Source organism: Clinocottus analis, unplaced genomic scaffold (assembly GCF_023055335.1).
Source record: "Clinocottus analis isolate CAN_PGR_092001 unplaced genomic scaffold, fCliAna1.0.p SCAF_9, whole genome shotgun sequence".
Taxonomy (NCBI): domain Eukaryota; kingdom Metazoa; phylum Chordata; class Actinopteri; order Perciformes; family Cottidae; genus Clinocottus; species Clinocottus analis.
This window is the reverse complement of record NW_027176251.1, coordinates 6,002,197-6,021,264: the sequence shown is the minus strand read 5'-3', so window position 1 is coordinate 6,021,264 and position 19,068 is coordinate 6,002,197. Positions and strand designations below refer to the sequence as shown.

The 19,068-nt window shown below is 43.0% G+C and overlaps 2 protein-coding genes across 5 annotated transcripts; both read left to right on the top strand.

Annotated features, from left to right (window-relative positions):
• The first annotated feature begins 283 nt into the window (after positions 1-283).
• Positions 284-11,651, top strand: ca14 (carbonic anhydrase XIV). 4 transcript variants are annotated; one of them, XM_068569524.1, is made up of 13 exons: positions 284-398; positions 741-764; positions 4,088-4,267; positions 4,515-4,660; positions 5,850-5,945; positions 6,034-6,100; positions 6,242-6,399; positions 7,905-8,031; positions 8,803-8,826; positions 8,936-9,020; positions 9,148-9,189; positions 10,390-10,443; positions 10,961-11,651. In XM_068569524.1, the coding sequence occupies exons 1-13, from the start codon at positions 284-286 to the stop codon at positions 11,073-11,075; spliced, it is 1,233 nt and encodes a 410-aa protein (XP_068425625.1). In that variant the 3' UTR covers positions 11,076-11,651. The 4 variants fall into 4 exon arrangements, with proteins under 4 accessions (XP_068425625.1, XP_068425626.1, XP_068425627.1 ...); XM_068569525.1 differs by lacking the exon at positions 9,148-9,189 and having other exon boundaries at positions 287-398; XM_068569526.1 differs by lacking the exon at positions 10,390-10,443 and having other exon boundaries at positions 287-398.
• A 230-nt stretch (positions 11,652-11,881) lies between these two features.
• LOC137781028 (angiogenin) lies at positions 11,882-13,965 on the top strand. The gene is made up of 2 exons (XM_068569528.1): positions 11,882-12,009; positions 12,202-13,965. Exon 2 carries the CDS (start codon positions 12,214-12,216, stop codon positions 12,796-12,798), a length of 585 nt encoding a protein of 194 aa, XP_068425629.1. The 5' UTR covers positions 11,882-12,009; positions 12,202-12,213; the 3' UTR covers positions 12,799-13,965.
• The last annotated feature ends 5,103 nt before the right edge of the window (positions 13,966-19,068 follow it).

Below are 19,068 nucleotides of genomic sequence, written 5' to 3'. Positions count from 1 at the left end.
GTCCCCCTTTGCGTCCCTGATTTCTCTCCATCTCTGCCCACACTCTTTCTCTCTCTTCTCTTCACATTCTCTCCATCTCTCTCTTGCTGAGACCTGTTCTGGTGCCCTGCTTGCCAGAGTGGAGCCAGCATGCAACATCCACACTGTGGCTGCTAAACAGAGCCATGGCAGGTGGGATCGCTGGACCCAGTCGCCCCCCCCGCCCCCTTTCCACCCCCTCGCCCCCCTTCCCTTTCTCTCTCCTTCTCCCTCTCTCTTTCTCTCTCCCTCGCTCCTCATCTCTATGTTCACTTTTATTCATTGCTGTGTATGGGCAAGGAAGGCTAACATGGACTGTTTGGGTCTTTTTATCCTTCTCATGCTTCATTTTTTCCAGTGGACGACTGCCCCTGCTGCTGGTAAGGTCTTTATCAACAAAATAATCAGCATCATGTGAGATTGTTTTGCCGTGATATTGTTCTTGTAGAGTGTGTGGGTGTTTCAATGTGAGCTGTATAGAAAAAAAAAATACAGAAATAACAATTGGAGTAGTAGTATTTGAGCAGTAGTAGAACTATACATTTGCACTTTAATGATATTAATGATAACTGATTAGAAGTGAGGAAAACACAACATATGATGGAGGTATGTGACATTTGACGTGGTCAGCTTTGAATGAAAATTAAATGTAGAACCTGTGAACTAAAGGAAGAGGATAAAAATGAGAGTTTTAGAGGTTTTCTATTTTGTTTTGTTTTCAGAGGAAGTTACCTGGACCTACGCTGGTGAGTTCATTTGTAACACACATAATCTCATGCAAAGTCAAAGTGTAGCAGAGCCTGATTAAAACACAACATGCAAAGAGGGTGGATGATAATCTGAAAACATTTTGACATATGTCAGCCATATTGTGTGATCTGGGGCTTTATTATTAAACGCTTTATAGATCAGGAGCAAAATCAGGAAATCAAGTCTTAATTTAGAGTAATCCTGTCTGCTAATAACAAATACATCCTAAAGTTTACTGAAAATAAGTGCAACTGTGGGAATAAAACTACTCGAATGAAGACTCTTCCCATGTTAAACCTGCATCTCCAAAACAGTCAGCTTCTGTACATTGTGGAATATTTTACCCTCTTATCTCCCAACCGCTCTCCCTCCGTTTCCCTCTACTTCTCTCTGTGTGTGTGTGTATTAGTAACAGTTCAACAAGCTGGCATGAGCACAGCAGTCACACAGAGATGATGAAGGGGTAGAGGGGGATAGAGAGGAAGAAAGCAAGAAAAAGGCAGAGAGAGAGAGAGAGAGAGAGAGAGAGAGAGAGAGAGAGACAGGCGGAGGGAGGCAGGTGCACGAGGACGAGGGTGCTGTACAGAGAGAGGGCGATGGGACGGGATGAAGCAAAAGCATACCAAATCGTGGCCTGTATTGTTGCGGCGCACAATAACGTATGTGTTGATTGTGTCGTGGACGCACACTGGCTGCCTATGCCGTGGACAATGACATTGTGGGAATGAATGGGGCACACAGACCACCAAGCTCTGCATGTATTCAGGAGAGCAGCGCCGGTGTGTATAATACATACAGAACACGCAGCGACCCAAAGAGGCCGTGACTGGAGCAAACTGGTACCTATACATCTACACACAGGCCCTTCAGGCGTCAACACATGGAGGCAAGTGTATTGTGACATTTGTGGTGGAATATTATGGTACAGTATGTTTAGTGACGTGTGTCTTGGGTTCAAATGTGTTTTGTTTGTCTTTTTGGCATTTTTTTTCTTCGAATTACAGTCACTGAGATCCATCCACATTCCAGATGAATCAGTGAGGTCGTGTATGTCTGTGTGTGTGTGTGTGTGTGTGTGTGTGAGAGAAGCATGTTGTGCGATGCGGCATTGCATGATGTGGCCACTGCTGAGCTGTTAGCTGAAGTGGAAAGTCATTGTTGTTATGCACAACATTTTGTCACACAAAAGCGCAGCGTTACATGTTTTATCCCCCACGAGAGACGGACCGTTACGTAAAGGAATCGAGAGAGTCGGTCCTCGTTTCCATCATTTTCTCACCACGATCCAAGTGAGTAAATAGATACGTGTGTGTCTTTGATCCGGCCTGCATTGTGGACGGGGACGGCGCGCTCGGAGAGGGTCAGAATTTTCACCCTCCGGTTACCATGGGGACCTCCATGGCGACCAGCGGCGGTGCCACGGGACTCACTTTTGATGTCGGGTCATGGTGAGGGGCTTTGCTGCGGAGGGTAGCGAAGGGCAGGGGGGCAGAAAACAGATTAGAGGTGCAGGAGGGTTGCGGGCACCGGGAAAGAAAGCAGTGGGAGAGGTATGTGTTTACATCACGCATGTAAAGTCCCCTCCACATTGAGAGAGAGAGAGAGAGAGAGAGAGAGAGAGAGAGAGAGAGAGAGAGAGAGAGAGAGAGAGAGAGAGAATTGTACACGGTACAGTGCTCCTATGCATTGTGATTGGGCTTTACCTTTTTCTTTATCCCTTTTACATAAATATACACACTTGTTCTCAACGACTTTAACATGAGCAAATTCAGCATTTGAAAATATATGAATTATACTGTGTTCTGTTTCTGTTGCAACCACGGACACATTCCTGGTCTGATTTCTAAAGCATTCCTCTCCTCGCAATTGAAATTCAGATTCTTTGATTCACGTGTCACTCTCTTTTTCACTCACTCTTTTTTTCCAACTTTCTTTTATTATGCAATATTCCTTTTTTACTCAGTGAAGCAGAGCCTGAATGACTTTCATCTCCCTCAATTACTTTTTTCAGTATTTATCTTTCCTTTAATTATTCTTCATTTTTTACATACCAATTAATTGTTAAATTTGAAATATATCATATGAATTCAGTGTACACATGAGTACATTAGCTGTAGATTCTTACAATAACCGACCTGTAACTATTCAATCTCTATAATTATGCACAAATGTACAAAAACAGGACACTTATAGATATTTTCAAACGCAAATAAACTGTAGGTCGATATCTTTCTAAGAGGAAGTTTCAAAAAATATATTATTATAATTGGATTATTAATCAGTTTTTTTTTCAGGAATCAGTCGTTTAAAATAGTTTCCTGTGATTTAATAATGTTTTAATTTTTTTCCTGCCTTTACAAGTTATACATTCTAAAAAGTCAATAGTCAGTTGTACATCTGTAATATCTAGCTATGGGATACAATTATTCCATCTCTTTTCAATACAGGAAAGAGACAATTAATTAAAGAAATTAAAGAAAGAAAAGATAAGGTAAAAACAAATATTTGATTCTGTAATTAAACTATAATCATACTAAAGATGTCAGAGCATCTGGATAATAGTGAAGGGCCAGGTTTGGAAAAGGTCAGTTTTGATTAAAGTGCGTTTGTCAGTGGACGGTTATTTAAAGGTTATTTAATGAGGCGGCTCGATCACCTGCTATTGCTGTCGCCGTTCATGTGTGTGTGAGTGTCTTTGCTTCAATGGAGCTGCACGTCACCTGCATTGTAACTGATTTACATTTTAGTCTCTATCGTCGGATCCAGAGCAGCGTTCATTACAGCTCAACAACAGATGTGGTCAGAGATGATTATTGAGACGACGGTCTCTGTGGTTATGGATACACACACGCCGTCATGTGTTGTTATTGATACCAGTGTAGAAAACATTCGCTCCATGACGGCAGAACAATTGTAACCGAGGTCAATGCTGGATTGTGGAATTTAATAAAAAGTCTGCAAATTTAGATTAAATAAGATGCCACTTGTTTTCAATGCAGCTCCACTGAAAGGATGTTAAACCAGAAATAGCAGAGAGACACTGTTGATCCTTTATATCTCAAATGGCCCAAACATGAAACAAAGCTTTGTGTAGTCAGAGATCCAATTAACAAAATATTGTGTTTGTTTATTTTATTATTATATGTTTTATCCAATTGACCACCATGAGGCTGTGAGCCGAAAGAGATCCTGATTAATTGTCTTATATAATTAGAGGCCGATCAATGGAGACTCTTCACTGGCGGACTGGAAGCCGGTCCCCCCGTGTGGCTGTGTGATTTGGTGACATCGTTGTTTTCCGTCTTTTCTCTTGTCGAAGGCTTGGTGGGTCAGTCCGAGTGGTCGCAGTATTTCCCCGACTGTGGTGGCAATTCTCAGTCCCCTGTTGATGTGGTTACCACCCTGACAAAGTATGACCCCGGTTTGATCCCCCTGACCCCTCTGGGCTACAGCCAGCACGGCAACAAGCCCTTCACGATGTACAACAACGGACACACAGGTAAGTATGGCAGCCGGCTCCGAACATGACCCACTCCTCGGTATCCAAGCAGCCTCATGCTGGATCTGTTGATATTGCACCATCCTCAATTGTAACCTGGCAGCAAACCTTTTACTTGAAATGCAGGGTATGCTTCAAATGTTACTACTTCTTTTAAGCTAAAAAGGCCTTCCTAGTAGTTTCTTGTTCAGCCGTCTTTCCCCGTCAGTTGAATGAGAGCGTCTTGTTTGGCTCCTCTGTCCACCAGCGGTCATTGAGCTCCCTGACTGGATGGGAATAGGGGGGCTGCCCTGGCTCTTCACAGCGGTGCAAATGCACCTCCACTGGGGCAGCGGCGGCCCGAGTGACGGGGGCAGTGAACACACCATCAACGGACTGAGTGCAGATGCAGAGGTATGTCGACACGGCGCACTGTAGATGGTAACAATCCAGAGAGCTTTGCCTCTGAATCCTGATTTTCAATGTTAAAAATCGAAAGGGAGAACAAATTTCTGTTCATCGTTACAGACAAGAGGATGCAAACGTGTTATTTCTACTAATTCTACTACTTTAGATAATAAAGTGACATTAGTGCATGTAAAATAATTAGGATAAACCAGGATGCCAATTGTGTGTTCACACAATTAACTTTTTAAATTCAGAGAATAGTGATGTAACTGAGCCTTTACAATTATACAAACACAGCAGATTACCATGGATTACGGCAGATTTAAAAAATGTATGACTAAGTTTCTACAGGACAAGCAAACCTGCATTCTTAATGCCATCAGGGGGGAAGTATGATCCTGAATGATCCTACTCATGTGATTTATTGCCCCAGTAAACATTGTAAACACGTGTTTATGGTCTTGTGTTGCTATGTTGCTAGTTGCTAGTTTCACAGCTTCTTCAATACAACATGATTTTTCATTTCGTAAACTATGGTCCCATTTAGATAAAGATTGACCATAAAGCAGAGGATACTTTGGTCAGATCATTATCCATGCCACAGATACCATGTTTATTTTTGCACATGTGAATTTAATTGTTGTTTTAAAAATGTGGATCCAACAAAAAACTAAACAAACATTAACTGTTTAAACAGGTTAAAGGCATGAAGGATATTTGGGGCTTTTATTTGATAGTGCAGCTGAAGCAACAGGGGAGGGGAAGAGAGCGCGGGTCACTTCAGTAAGGAGCCTTATGGGCCACAGCTCTGCTGGTGAGCTACTGGACGCCCAGCATGAGAGCATTTCAGCAGATTAAAATGTTAGAAATAAGTTGGTGGAGAAAAGAAAATATCACAAACATAATGTAAGAGAGGACAAATATTAGTAAAAAAAAAAAAAGAAAATGGACCATTTCTTGCATGAGTGGTCCTACATAATGAGACAATTAAGCTCTTTCTCATTCACATCGGTCTCCTCGTCGCTCTTTATTTTTCTTCGGTCATTCTCTCAGAGGAACAACTGCGTTTGCACGCATCTCTCTCCTCCACTCGCTCTTCTTTTAACCCTCGGCTGTCAGGAGGAACCAGGACGTCTCTCTCTCCCTTTCTCTCGAGTGTGAATAGACAAACTCACAGTGTTCCTCCTTCCTCCAGCTCCATGTGGTGCACTACAACTCTGAGCTCTACCCCAACATGTCCACGGCGATGACGCAGAGTGACGGCTTGGCTGTTTTAGGAATTCTCATTGTGGTAATACAAACAAATGCAAATCAACAGTAGCGTGAATTGGATTTTGAACGAAGCAATAAACATTGGAGCCTGATTTTTGGTTTCCCAGACGGGTGAGGAGACCAACCCCGCATTTAACAACATCCTCAACTACCTGAGCCGCATCAGACATGCTGGTACGTCTACTTGATTACTTTGCAGTTGTTCCCTTTTTACGACAAATGAATCACATTGTAAATTCCTTACATGTGTTGTCGTCAAACACGGTGTTGTATCTATGAGACCTCACGTTCACATCCTTCCCCCCCCACTGGCAGATCAGAAGGTCTTCATTCCGGCCTTCGACATCCAGTCTCTGCTCCCGAAGGATCTGGGACGCTACTACCGCTACAACGGCTCCCTGACAACGCCGCCCTGCTACCAGAGTGTGATGTGGACGCTGTTCAACGAGAGGGTTCAAATCTCAAAGGCTCAGGTAACGCTGGGGCACAGACACTCATCTAAAGAAATGCATCAAGCTCCAACTCTGTGTTTACCTTTCATGTCGCTGTTGATTTTGTTTTGCATCCCTGCTGCATCTACCAGACAAACTAACGGATCCAACAGGGATTCAAACAATGTCCCATGCTTACATCGATTTGTATTGGAGTGCATATTCTACAAAAACCACACATTTACACCAAAGCAGTGATGCTTAACCGGGTACTTCTGGAGGGGTTTTGGATCGTTAAAATATTTGCACATTTTGAACTAGGCCATAATTACTTATGCAGGATGATTTATTGTTGCAGAAATAATTACAAAAGCAATATTATTGTTATTTACAGACAATTTTTGCTACTGACCTAATGATGAATATCATAGCATACTAATGCAAGTACACGCATTGCACTTTAAATTATACAAATAATACAAGATTAACATTTTGATTTGTCAAAAATGTTGTTTACATTATTACACAAACGTGCATGTAAACACAACAGACAATATCAAGGATATATATATCAAGGTCATGTCCATATATATATATATATATATATATATATATATATATATATATATATATATATATATATATATATATATATTGAAATACCAAGGGCCATACATTTTTTTCCGAATTTCAAAATAGAATAACTCTAACTAATAAAAACCATTTTAAAAAATCATCAATCACGGCCTAATCTCTACAAACTATAGGCAATGGGGTAATATTTTGGAACTGTTTTGTATTGTTTGTATTAGTATGATCAATGTTCCAGCTTTTGTTCAAATGCAGACAAACAGATCGTCATGCAGAAGACAAAATGCATCTCTGAACCCACGGGCTACCGTCTGACGATGTTTAAGCTTTTTATTGGTTCAACATTTGCTTGCAAACTGGCTGCTTGTGTAACAAACGGTCATACACATCCTCTCTCAACTCTAACACCTCAAGTTGGTAATCAGACGGTAAACTATGGCAGAAATAATTTAGCCCAGCAGCTTATCCGTCATCAGAAAGTCGATGAGCTCTGAGATGGATGACCGCACTGCACTAAAACACATTAAATTAAAATGTCAAATGATAACTTTTTTTGTGTGGACGATTTCAGCTTACAAAAACTTTATTTTTTAGTATTGTAGGAAATAAGTAGGAACTAGAAGTAACATAATGAACAAACTGTTAGTGGATGACATGATTTGTAAGTCAATCTATGACCATAATGATGTTATTGAGGTTAAAGGTATTCTAAATCACTGCCTCAATCCACTGTTAGTGTCACAGTCCCCACCTCTGGGAAGTCACATCCACCACTTAATAACATGATTTAACATTTGTTCACTTAATCAGTTTACAAAGTAACTTTAATTATGTTTGGACTACTGATAATAGTTGAGTTTTTACTGCGATCAATTACCTTCTCTTTTAAGTTTCAGGCCTCAGGAGGACTGTAACTCGTGTTCTCCCATTCCTCTCCTCTTCCTTCTCCACTCCAGCTGCTGAGGATGGAGACAATACTTTACTCCAGTAAAGCCAAAGATCCATACCGGATGCTGCTGCAGGACAACTACCGTGTGACGCAGCCGCTCAACCACAGGGTCGCCTTTGCCTCCTTCAGTGCAGGTGAGACAGACAGAGCATGAAGGAGGACTTCATCCATCACTATGTTGACTGCTGACTGGAAATATAAGCACACACTGTGTTGGAAACGTTTGCCTGAAAATAACTTCCCATATATGATGAGCATATTCTTAGAGTTTATCCTTTTGGGTTGCACAAATGTCAAGTTGCAAAAGGTCACATCTGCTGTGACCTCCAGGGTTTTAGCCCGAGGGCACATCTGAACTGGTGGCTTGTAACGTCAGCCCGCTGTAATGCAAGCCACAAGAACAAGCCAGTGGGTGGCCATGTGGACCACAGCAATTAGTACAATCCATGAGAAATGTGGGAATATGAAGGATTACCGGTGACTTTGTCTGAGTGAAAGAGCCTTTGGACGGCAGGAATAGAGAGAGGGACAGAAAAAAAGGGGGAAGGGGTGGAACAGCAAGGGGCACTCAGTGTTTGTTTGCGAGCTGATTAGAGAAAAAGGATTTTGCAGAAACGAAACACTGACTCCATTGTTATCACGAGAGTCTAACTGAGGAAAAAAAAGGAGAGAAAAAGAGACACAGAGAAGTGAAAGAGGGAGACAGAGTGGTAGACAAAGACAAAGGAGAAAGAATTTGTGTGAAGTCCTCATTGTAGTGAGTGACTGAACTGGAAGACCTGTGATATCAGCATGCTTGTCAAAGGCAGCAATATCTTTGAACAGCTGAACAGCTGATTTTGCTCAGAGAAATGTGTATGAAATCCAGTTTTCTCATGATTTGATTAATCTTTTGTTTGTTCTAGAATCAGGGAAGGAGCTCTCTTCTGGTAAGAATATACGTGCTTTTACTGTATTTGTGTTTGTGTGTCTGATACGACTGATAATCACGACACTACTTTGAATGGTCCAACAGCTCTGTTCTGTTTTCCCCTGCAGGTGAAGTCACAGCTATAGTAATAGGAGTGATGTGTGGCTGTGTGGGTCTGGCGGTGATCGTTCGCTTCATCGTGAAGACGATACGGTAAGGCGCTTCGCTGGGATGTTTCTGTCGACGGTTCTGGTTTAACTGGGCGATCCGCAGAAACGGTGGGAGCCGTCCGTGTGGACGCATCCCGTCTCTTCTCATTCTCCATCTTCTCTCTCGGCAGATTTTTTACACTCCTCCACCGTGAATCAGTCGTGGTAAACAGGTGGTTTACCTGATCTCATCACTGACAAGGATGCGCAACTTTGCACTGACAGCGTGACTTTTTCTTTTTGTGCTTGACAGATATCCTGAAGCGCAGATCTTTGATCAATACCATGACAGACAAAGAGTTATTGGAGAAAACTGGGAATATGAGCATCTTTCTCTCTATTTATATTTTACAAAAACTGGTTGAAAACATGATATAACCCAGTCTGACCAACACACTGGTATGGCTGATATTACTGTCTGATTTGGGCTTATAACAGAAATATTGGTATTGGTATATATTTCAGCCAACAAGTAAACATAAATGCCAGAAACAGTATTTACATTTGGACACATTATGACAAATTCATTTTTTGTAAACAATCCATATTGGAGAGACACTTGTTATATTATTAAGTATATCCTCATTAATATCTATTTATATAAAACTGTAGGTCAGGCGCCTCTTTAACATCAAGAGGAAGCCATACAGACTCGTACAACCACTTGGTGAGACATATTTCCCTACATCATTAGCTTTCTTTAAACAAATAAGAAAGAAAAGGGTCAAATCATGTTTTTGGCATTGACCTTGAAAACATTGCTGGTTGAACTCTAATTCAACCAACACTGATTGTGAGTCACTGTATAATCCTCTTTGTGAGGTTTCACCATAAAAGTTCAACTCAAAGATCAGCGCAAAGGATAATCTGATTCTCTGACCTTTGCTGCAATAACACGGCTGTTCCGCAATATTTTCGCTCGTAATGACTACTGATTAATGAAAGTATGTGGCGTGTCCCACCAGTCAGTAAGTTAACCTCTCCAGCGGTTCCCAAAGTCCCGTATGCTCCACTGTGTGTTAGCTCAGAATCTTGATTTTAAGGGTTCAAATTTGCTTTTCATTGTTGAACATGTTGTATAGAACCGAATTAATGTTTAAACTGAAATTTGAGGAGATTCGATCTGACCATAACCCGCACACTCCCTTCACGAGGATCCAGGGAGCCTTCGCAGGGCCCTGCACCCCCCTTTGGGAACCGCTGACTTTCATAATGTCAATCAGCCGTTTGCGATTACTCTCAAATGTCACCGCCAAGAGCGGAGGACGGCGAGAGCGTGAGTTTTGAACTCTTTGTTCGCGGCCTCTTTTGAAATGATAAATCAAAGCGTTTCTTTCTGTTTTGGTCATGTGATTCTGTCTTTTGATCTGTAGCTCTACCTCTAGCTGGGACGTCCTACCCAGTAACCGGCCTGCTTCCATGTCAAGGTCAACGATACAAATTATAACCTTTGACCTTAAAACCTTCACCTCTAAGACTTAGATTCCTGACCACCTCTCTCTGCTTTAACCACTCATTTATAGTGACGTATCCTCTCCTGTAACACCTCTTCTTCATAGTATTACTGCTGAAGGAATTTCAACAGGCTGTCGGGAAAAATGTTGACAAGACAACTCGAAACTGTACTGGAAAGTGTTTTTGAAAAGCCTCCGGTGGACATTCAGGCTGATGGAGACATACGCAGTCACTTCAGCACATTTCCTCTGTCTTTGTTGACCATTTGTTTTTAGTTATCCACTTAATTATCATATAACATATTTCTGTGTCCGAGGAGACTTAATTGAATTCAACAGAGCTCCACTAAAAGCCATCGACTCACACCACCCTCCATGCATTCTTTAACAAATGAGGACCTCTGCTGGACAACATAACACACTCCACTAACAGCGTACTTGAAGCGTACTGAAGTCTCAGTGGGAATGACTCTTCCCTTTCATGTTTCAGGATGAAGGAGCCAGAGAAAGCAAAAGAGAAAAAACAAGACATGGCTCTGAACCCGACGTCTGAAGCAGAAAAGAAAGAAGAGCCCTCACCGTCTCCTGAGACTGAACCCAACTGACGGCGCCCGCTCCAGAGCTTCAGTCCAGATGCTCACAACACCCTCGGCCTGCAAGTGAAGCAGTTGGTGTAACTACGTCAGTTTGCTGAGTCGTACGTTTGCTCTTGCAATGTCCGGGATGCATGATTACTTCATGTAAATACTCTGTAAGATATTAGGTTTTTTTGTTACACCTTTGGATGTTATTTTATCTTCCTGCCTTGAAACACAAGCACACTGCACTGTATGACATGTAATAGACTTATGAAATATTTACCTGTGAATTCAATGCCACCTTACGATTTTCTTTTTAGCCCTCTGGACTTGAGCATTGACACACAGGAGGTATTTTCAAACGGAAATTTATGATAATGGTCATTAAGGGATTTAAAGTGCTAAGTATAGACTGATGCTGAGCTCTGAACTCAATTTAGAGGATTATATTGTAAATGGATGAGTTATATTTATGTACATGTGTTAATTCTATTGCAAAACGTGTTTTTGGTGCCATTATCTCCGTCTGTCTATTTTTTGTTGTTGTCGTATATAACTTTTCAACATGGGCACCTCATTAAAATACCGAACTTGGCAACCTCACCTGCTTTCATTTGTCCATGGTGTGTGTGTGTGTGTGTGTGTGTGTGTGTGTGTGTGAGAGAGAGAGAGAGAGAGAGAGAGAGAGAGAGAGAGAGAGAGAGAGAGAGAGAGAGAGTCTAAAAATATCTTACTGGACTATGAACAGGTATTTATGTGTGTAACTGGACCTCCTCTCTGAAGCGCCGCCGTGTGGACACGTTCATGTACTGCACACACACACACAGTTTACGCTCTAAACTTGAGGCCACTCCCGCTCAGGCAGGAAGTACAATTGTGGAACCGTAACTAAAGGAATCTCTCATGTAGAGCTATTAGACCATTATTCAACCACAGACGAAACCACTGCTTCCCAAACAAGGTAGAGTAGTTCTCTCGACCTCCTGCTTCCATGTTTAAGATACAGAAGACAGACAGCTGCGCGCTGCGCTCCTGCGCACTTTGTCTACAGACGTGTCATGAAACTTCTTTGGTCAAACAGAACAAGTACGACGTAAAGGTTCACTGAGTGATGATAGAGGTGAAAGGTGTTAACATGTCTGTCTCGCTCTAGGTCTGCTGTGCAATGGCTGCTCTCGGAGCTTTCCTCCCTCTCGCCGCCTGTCTCCTAATGGGTGCTCCCGCGCTGGCTAAAAACGACGCTCCCTGCCAGCTCTCCAAATGGAACAACGGCTTCAACACTTTCCTCAAGCGCCACGTCCGCGCGGGCATTCCCTCTTCTCTGGACCAGAACGAGTGGGAGAGCTACATCCGGAACAACGGCGGCTGTGACAGACCCACGCAGTCCTTCCTGCAGCAGGGCGACCTGGACCGGGTGAAGGCCGTGTGCACCAGCGAGGGCGGCGCGGTGTACAAGGAGAACCTGTGCATCAGCCGGCAGCCGTTCACCTTCGTCACGGTGAGGAGTCAACCGGGCACGTGCGGGATCAGGAGCGTCCAGAGGGAAACCAAACATCTGATCCTGGCCTGCGAGGAGTTGGGCAACCAGTGCCTGCCGGTCCACTTTGAGGGGAACCCGGTCGATGCAAGGCCAAACAACAACGCCAGAGGATGCCAGGACTCACGCACTGCTGATGCGCCCAGCTTCAGGATGACGTGGCTCTGGTTGCTATTGGCTCTTCTCATTATTGTGTATTGCTACCGACATTAATTTGAGAGAACCAAATCGGACACTAAGACTTCTGCACACGTTTTACAAAAACTTATTTTGAAAAGGGTTTGTTTTGGTATCGACAGTCAACAACATGTCACTACATGTTGTGTATGTTTGATGTAATGTGTTATATTCCACATGTTATGCATGTGTCACTGACGATATTAAGGGATTTTATTTCATTTAAAGTGACAAAAATGAATGCATGAATGGCACAGATGTGTGTTTTACACTAATCATTTCATTTGCTACACTTGTGGTATTATTTAATGAACAAAACATTTTCAATTGATCCAGTCATTTCCACGACACTATATTTGCGTAAAATGGGATATCACTGTAACAACTTAACTGATCGAAAAGCATAATCTGGACAATCAATAATAGAAAAACTAGAGAAATCTGGGAAAACTCGTTAACTGCCGACTATGAGCAATAAAAACATATGAGTTCAAATGTTGACTTCATCTCACAGCTCATAGTTGTTCATACAAACTTCACCAAAACCACTTTGTCAGAACAGACTAGAGAACAAAACCATCACTAGTACTGGAAGGCAGTGAGTCACATTTACGAACAGCGAGTACGTGCTTCATCAAAGCTGCAGAAGATCAATAACTCCGTCCTGCTGCAATGCTCTGATAAGATTTGATTTCCAAACCCAAATCACTAAAGAAGACTCGACCTAAATCCATAATTGTTGCTACACTCACACATGGTGGTCCAGACCTATTCAGATGAGAACTGTTTTCTTTTTCTGAAAGAATAAATTCTGACCTATTTAAGAAATATAAGTAATCTTTCTTTCCGTTGTACTTCTGGGCATTTTCAGTGTCAAGGCATGAAAGTAGTTTAATAATATCAGTGTTGACAGTAACAGAAGCTCCTTGAGCAGAGTAGACAGCCACAGGCATGTAGAATATTAAATGTTTAGACTATTTCACACACTTTATCAACTAGCCTCAACAAGCGCTCCTCACACGCTGATACACACATGATGGCAGTGTTGCACACTTTTGTATTTTTTTCTACTTTTTTTCTGTGCATGAAAAATATATTTTTAGATGCATGCGACGAACTGTAATGTAGGCAGATGTTGTTTTTTTTTATATCAACTGTTTGCATCCACCAAATAAGAAATGCAATACATCTCTCTCGTCTGTCTATGCTAGAAGCCTTCATGTTCTCTGTCCTTTAAACCTGAAATTTAAAATATAACCTCTAGTCTGGCTGAACCTGCTATGCATATGAAATGATTAAGAAGTACAGATTAATTTAGTAAAATGCACCAGATAAGCACAATTAGTAATGAAGGCTTTACAACTAGATTTTGATTCAGGGCCCTTCTACAATATTATGTAAAAATGCTGCTGTTGAATTGAGGACTTGATCAATGTATTAGCTTAACTGAGCTCAACAAGGCGTGCAATAGTCACACTGATGGTAATGTTTAAGAGCGCCCTCTGCTGGATTACAAGGTAAACTACTAAACAGTCAGATTGCACATTTTTAAACAGGTCCTGACAGTTTAAATGCCCCCATGTTAAAACGAAAGTTTGATTTAAAATATAACGTGACAGCCCATTAGCAGTATTTACAAACTCCTTTTCACAGGTTGCACTGAATCTGAAGCCTTCGGCTGCACTGCCTGCTTTGTAGCCTTGACCTTTTCTCAACTCCATGGCAACTTTGACCTATTTCTACACCCGCGTCCTAAACTACGAAAACAACTGGAAGTTGTCACTGCAGGTTTCGTTTTGAAACATCTACTGTCCTGGGACAGCGATGTTATGTGTACAGATTGTAAAGCCCTCCGAGGCAAATCTTGTATTTGGGCTATACAAAATAAACTGAATTGAGTTGAACATACAGAGCGTCCGAAGAAATGCTGAAACCTGTCTCATGCTTTTTCTGATGCAATCAAGCTGCCTTTCTTTGCTTGCAAAGCTGATTATGTCCCCAGTGTCATGTAACAAATTAATTAAGTATTACATTTTCGGAAAATATGCGGCCCAGAACTTGTAAAACTTCTGCAACTTTCCATTCTGTCACATGGCATCCGTTTACATCCTTTCCCTCTCATCATTGATTGTGTAGAGACAGGGAAATACAAGTGTTTCTTCATTAACAGTTCAGTTTTTTTCTTGAAAAAATTGAATGACACCTAAACTTCCAGAATTTGTATAATTCCTGCCCAGTGGCACCGGAGGTGCTATTCAAGATGATTAAAAAAAACAATAAAACACAAAGATAAATTCCCTTTTCGTCAAGACTTGAGGGACCCACAGTGCTCACATACAGTAACAGTGACCAGAGGATGACCTCCAGTTAGATATTCAACAGCCCTTCCTCATCCATGACATCATAATAGTCTCTCTCTCTCTCCCTCTCTCTCTCCCTCTCCCTCTCTCTCTCTCTCTCTCTCTGAGGAAAAAGCAAAAGCGAACAATCGTTGACTCGGGTCAAAGAGGAAAGGCAATGGGAAAATAAAAGAATGAGTGCAGAGTGAGAGGCGGTGTGAGGGTGGAGGGGCAGAGCGGTAGGATGCAAGAAGGAGGGGTAACGTGATAAAAAAGAAACAGGGCTGCACTTTTATTGAACTTTTTTAGCGGTTTTGAGAAAAAACAACACATGCACATAAAATAAGGTGAAAAGCAGCCAGAGTCTGGGAACCAGGGCTTGTTTTTCTTCTCGTCTTTGGCTCACTTTACACAACCACCCTCCTCTACTTCACTTCATCTCTTTACATATTTCACCTCCCTCTTTTAAATCATTCCTTTCTGTTGTGCTCCATCTTCTGGTTGAGCATGAAGCAATTCAGCATCACTCAGCCTATACAATGCTGTTTTACAGGGCTGTTGTCACGTAGCACCTCAGAGGGGCCCGTGGGCCCGTTAAACTGTAGGTGGCCGACGGAGTAGGCAAACTGCAGCAACAGAAGGGAGGATTGGATCATGAACGAGGCCAAATTAAAAAGAACTTACGCAAAATAAACGGGTTCAGCACAATTTCAGTTCTTCTCCTTCCTAATCTAATCTCGCTCAGCTCCCGCTCCGGCTCCGTCCAGACCAACCCATAACAAATGAGCGCGATAATTAGAACCACAAAGACTCGAGGGGGAGGGAAGAAAGATTTTAGGAGATGGGGGGATAAGGACAAAAGGAATAGAGTGTGAGTAATACAGGCGTCTGGGTGCAACTGCCCAGGCATCTGGAGGTTTAGTCTCATGTACACAAGAGACTCCGCTTGACTCATGCACACACTCACACACACACACTCACAGTCCACTCTCAGGTTTTAAACACACAACATCTTGCGAGCAGTGGCGAGATGTCTGTGAGTATGATTTAAAGAAACGTCTGACCCACGTTTGATTCTTGTAACATCCAATTTTACCCAAAAGAACCTTTTTTTGCTTCAGGATTTTGACAAGCTGCGATTACAAATATTATATCCACAATATAACAAACACACAAACACACACCTCTGCACTCGAAAACGTCTATTAATCTCTTTGGTCTCTCTCAGTCTCTGCTGCCGTCTCCTCTGCTCTAATCAAACGCACATTGGTTTGGTGGGTCAGCATGCCAACACCCCACAGCGCCGCACACACTTTGGGCTGTGAATGTGTGAGTCACAGAGACCGTTTGTTGTGCACAACAGTTGTGCATGTTCAACAGAGAAGTGGGACTCCTTAAAATGAAAATGTGAGCCGTGAGGGGTTTTTTTTGCATGTAAATTAATAATCTTTAGAGGCCTGAGGAGGCAGAACTGTGCTGTATTTCACAATAAAAGCACAGAGATTAAAGAAAAGAACCCCACTTTGTGTCACAGTTCTTTCCCGTCCAGTTAATCTTCTCTCAACCCCTTCGATTTATCATACGACCCCTTGGATTGGAGAAGTCCTTACCCCCCACTGGAAGAGAAAGATACTGTAATTTGTGACACTTTTGTCTGCATGCATGTGCACATCTTACCCTGTGACTTCCTCTGAGGGTGATAATGACTTCCAGGAGTTGGCGGTGAGGAAGGCCAGGGTCAAGTTCACATCTGGGATTACCAGGGTTACTGGGGTGAGCAGTTTTTACTGGAGGTCATCTGGATGATAAAGTGGAGAATGCCACTGAAGTGTGACTTGCTATGGCCTGATCACACACACTTTCCCATGCTTTAACTCGTGCCGCGAGCTGCTCCTTTCACAAAAAGATTATTCTAGTGCAACAACAGTGCACCACTATACTAACCATGGAGCGAACATTGCATGAAGTATCTCATGATAGTTTCCCATTACACCAAGATAAGTTCACATTGGGACAATAAACAGTCCACAGTGGTTCCACAGATATGGTTCAAATGTGTCTCATTTGAACAAGGAGAGGAAATAGGAAACAAAAAGCAGAAAAATAGAAAGTGAGCGTCATATTTCTTTTGGGTGTCACCGAGTGTGTTTTTCTCGTGAACCCACGCGGATCATAGTTGGAGAGGAACATAAGGAAACAAAGATGAGTGAAATAAAGTTGGCACCAGAGGAGCAAACCAACACCTCTTTGGCCTCCAAAGACAGAGGAGTCTCTCTTTACATATCTGTCGCCTTCATTCTTTCTCTGTTTCTCAACCTCTCCATCTCTGTCACTATCTGTTTGTCTTTGATCTCGCAGTTCTCTCTGTCTCTGTCTCTCTTCGCTGACTCTCCCTATCCCTTTTCCCCACAACAATGAGATAAAAAATGACCGGCACTCTGGTCTAACTTTCTCCCTAACGTTTCCCCCTTTCTCTTTCTTCCCCTTTCCATCCTCTCCCCTTCTGTTTTCCCCTTCTCCCTCTCTTCAGCGTGTTTGAGGAATGTGTCAGAGCAGCACAAAAGAACAAAAGCTTGACAGGGGGAGGAAGAAAAGGAGAAGAGGGGAGGGGGTAGAAAGTTGCGTGAGGTAAAGGAGAGGCAGAAAGGAAAAGGGGAAATCGAGGGAAGGAATGAGCGGAGAGTAAAAGGTTGAGAGGAGCACATCACGGTTGGGTGAGTCTGAATGCTGAGCTGTGCTTTGTCATCACGTGCTGACATGCAGCATCACACACATTTCAGAGCTCTTCATCAAGCCCCCTCTGGACAGCACGCACACACGATGGGTGAAGCTGTCGCTGTGTGCTGCACGGCTGCCTGTTGGATTCAGCGGCCTTTGATGCATTTCTTGTTGTGTCATGGTAATAGGCTAATGGCCTGCGGCGAGGCTGAAGATGAATTTTCACAACACCAGACAGCTCTCTATTGTAACCTTTGTGTTTGCATGAGTCACTTTCAAACTGGGGACCTGATCAACTCTCTCTCTCTCTCTGAACAGGCCATGTCCGACAGACCACCATAGCAGTGAAGCAGCCTGATGCGTATCAGTGACCGGGCTGCGTCACTCTTGTATTAGATGAACCCATCTCACCTTCACACAGTACTTTTACTGTGGTATTGTGGGCAGAGCCCTCAAAGGGTTAACAACTGCAAGTCAAAAAGTTGAAGAAGTGAAAGACAAAAAAGTTGGAAAGGAAATTACCGTTGATATGGCTACCTGATCTGATGGCTCACCTCCGTTGTTTAGAAGAAGAGTAACTTGTGAGGGCATGCTGTGATTGTGTCGCGGTGTGTGGCCAATAGGGTGTGCGTGTGTGTGTGTGCGCGCGCGCGCGCCTGGTGATAAAGGAGACAATGTGAAAGCTTTGTTCACATCAAACAGAGCTGCTTGGCCCAATGCAAAGCGCTGGATTTGGACGTAGGTCCGTGCGTAAAAGCGCGTATCGCGTTACCAGATATCAATCTGAGGCTAATGTTCACCTTTGTTAGTCAGTGTGTCTATTTTATAAGTATGGCACTGATCCGGTGTATTAGTAGGGGGTATGTTTCACTCCCCCTTTCCTTTAAGTCGCCCGGTTTACCTCGCGCTAATTCGCCGTGCAGTGTAGCGGATGGGATCATCCATCAAGAGTCAATAGTTAACGTCGGCTTTGTCCCGCTGCCATCCATCATCACCGCGTGCATGTGTGTAGACATATTGTGTGTGTGTGTGCGTGTGCGTGTGTGTGTGTGTGTGTGTGAGTGTGCGTGCTCTTTATAGGACTACCCTCCGACCCCGCGGGCCCCTGACCCTGCCCCACTGGTCCGTCTGACGCGCTGCTCCAAATGCTCCGGCGTCTCCTCCTCCTCTTTACCCTTTCTTCCGTCCGAGCAGCGGGGGGCGAAAAGCTCTGAGGAGACGCCGCCGACCTGCGCCAATCCCACCTCTT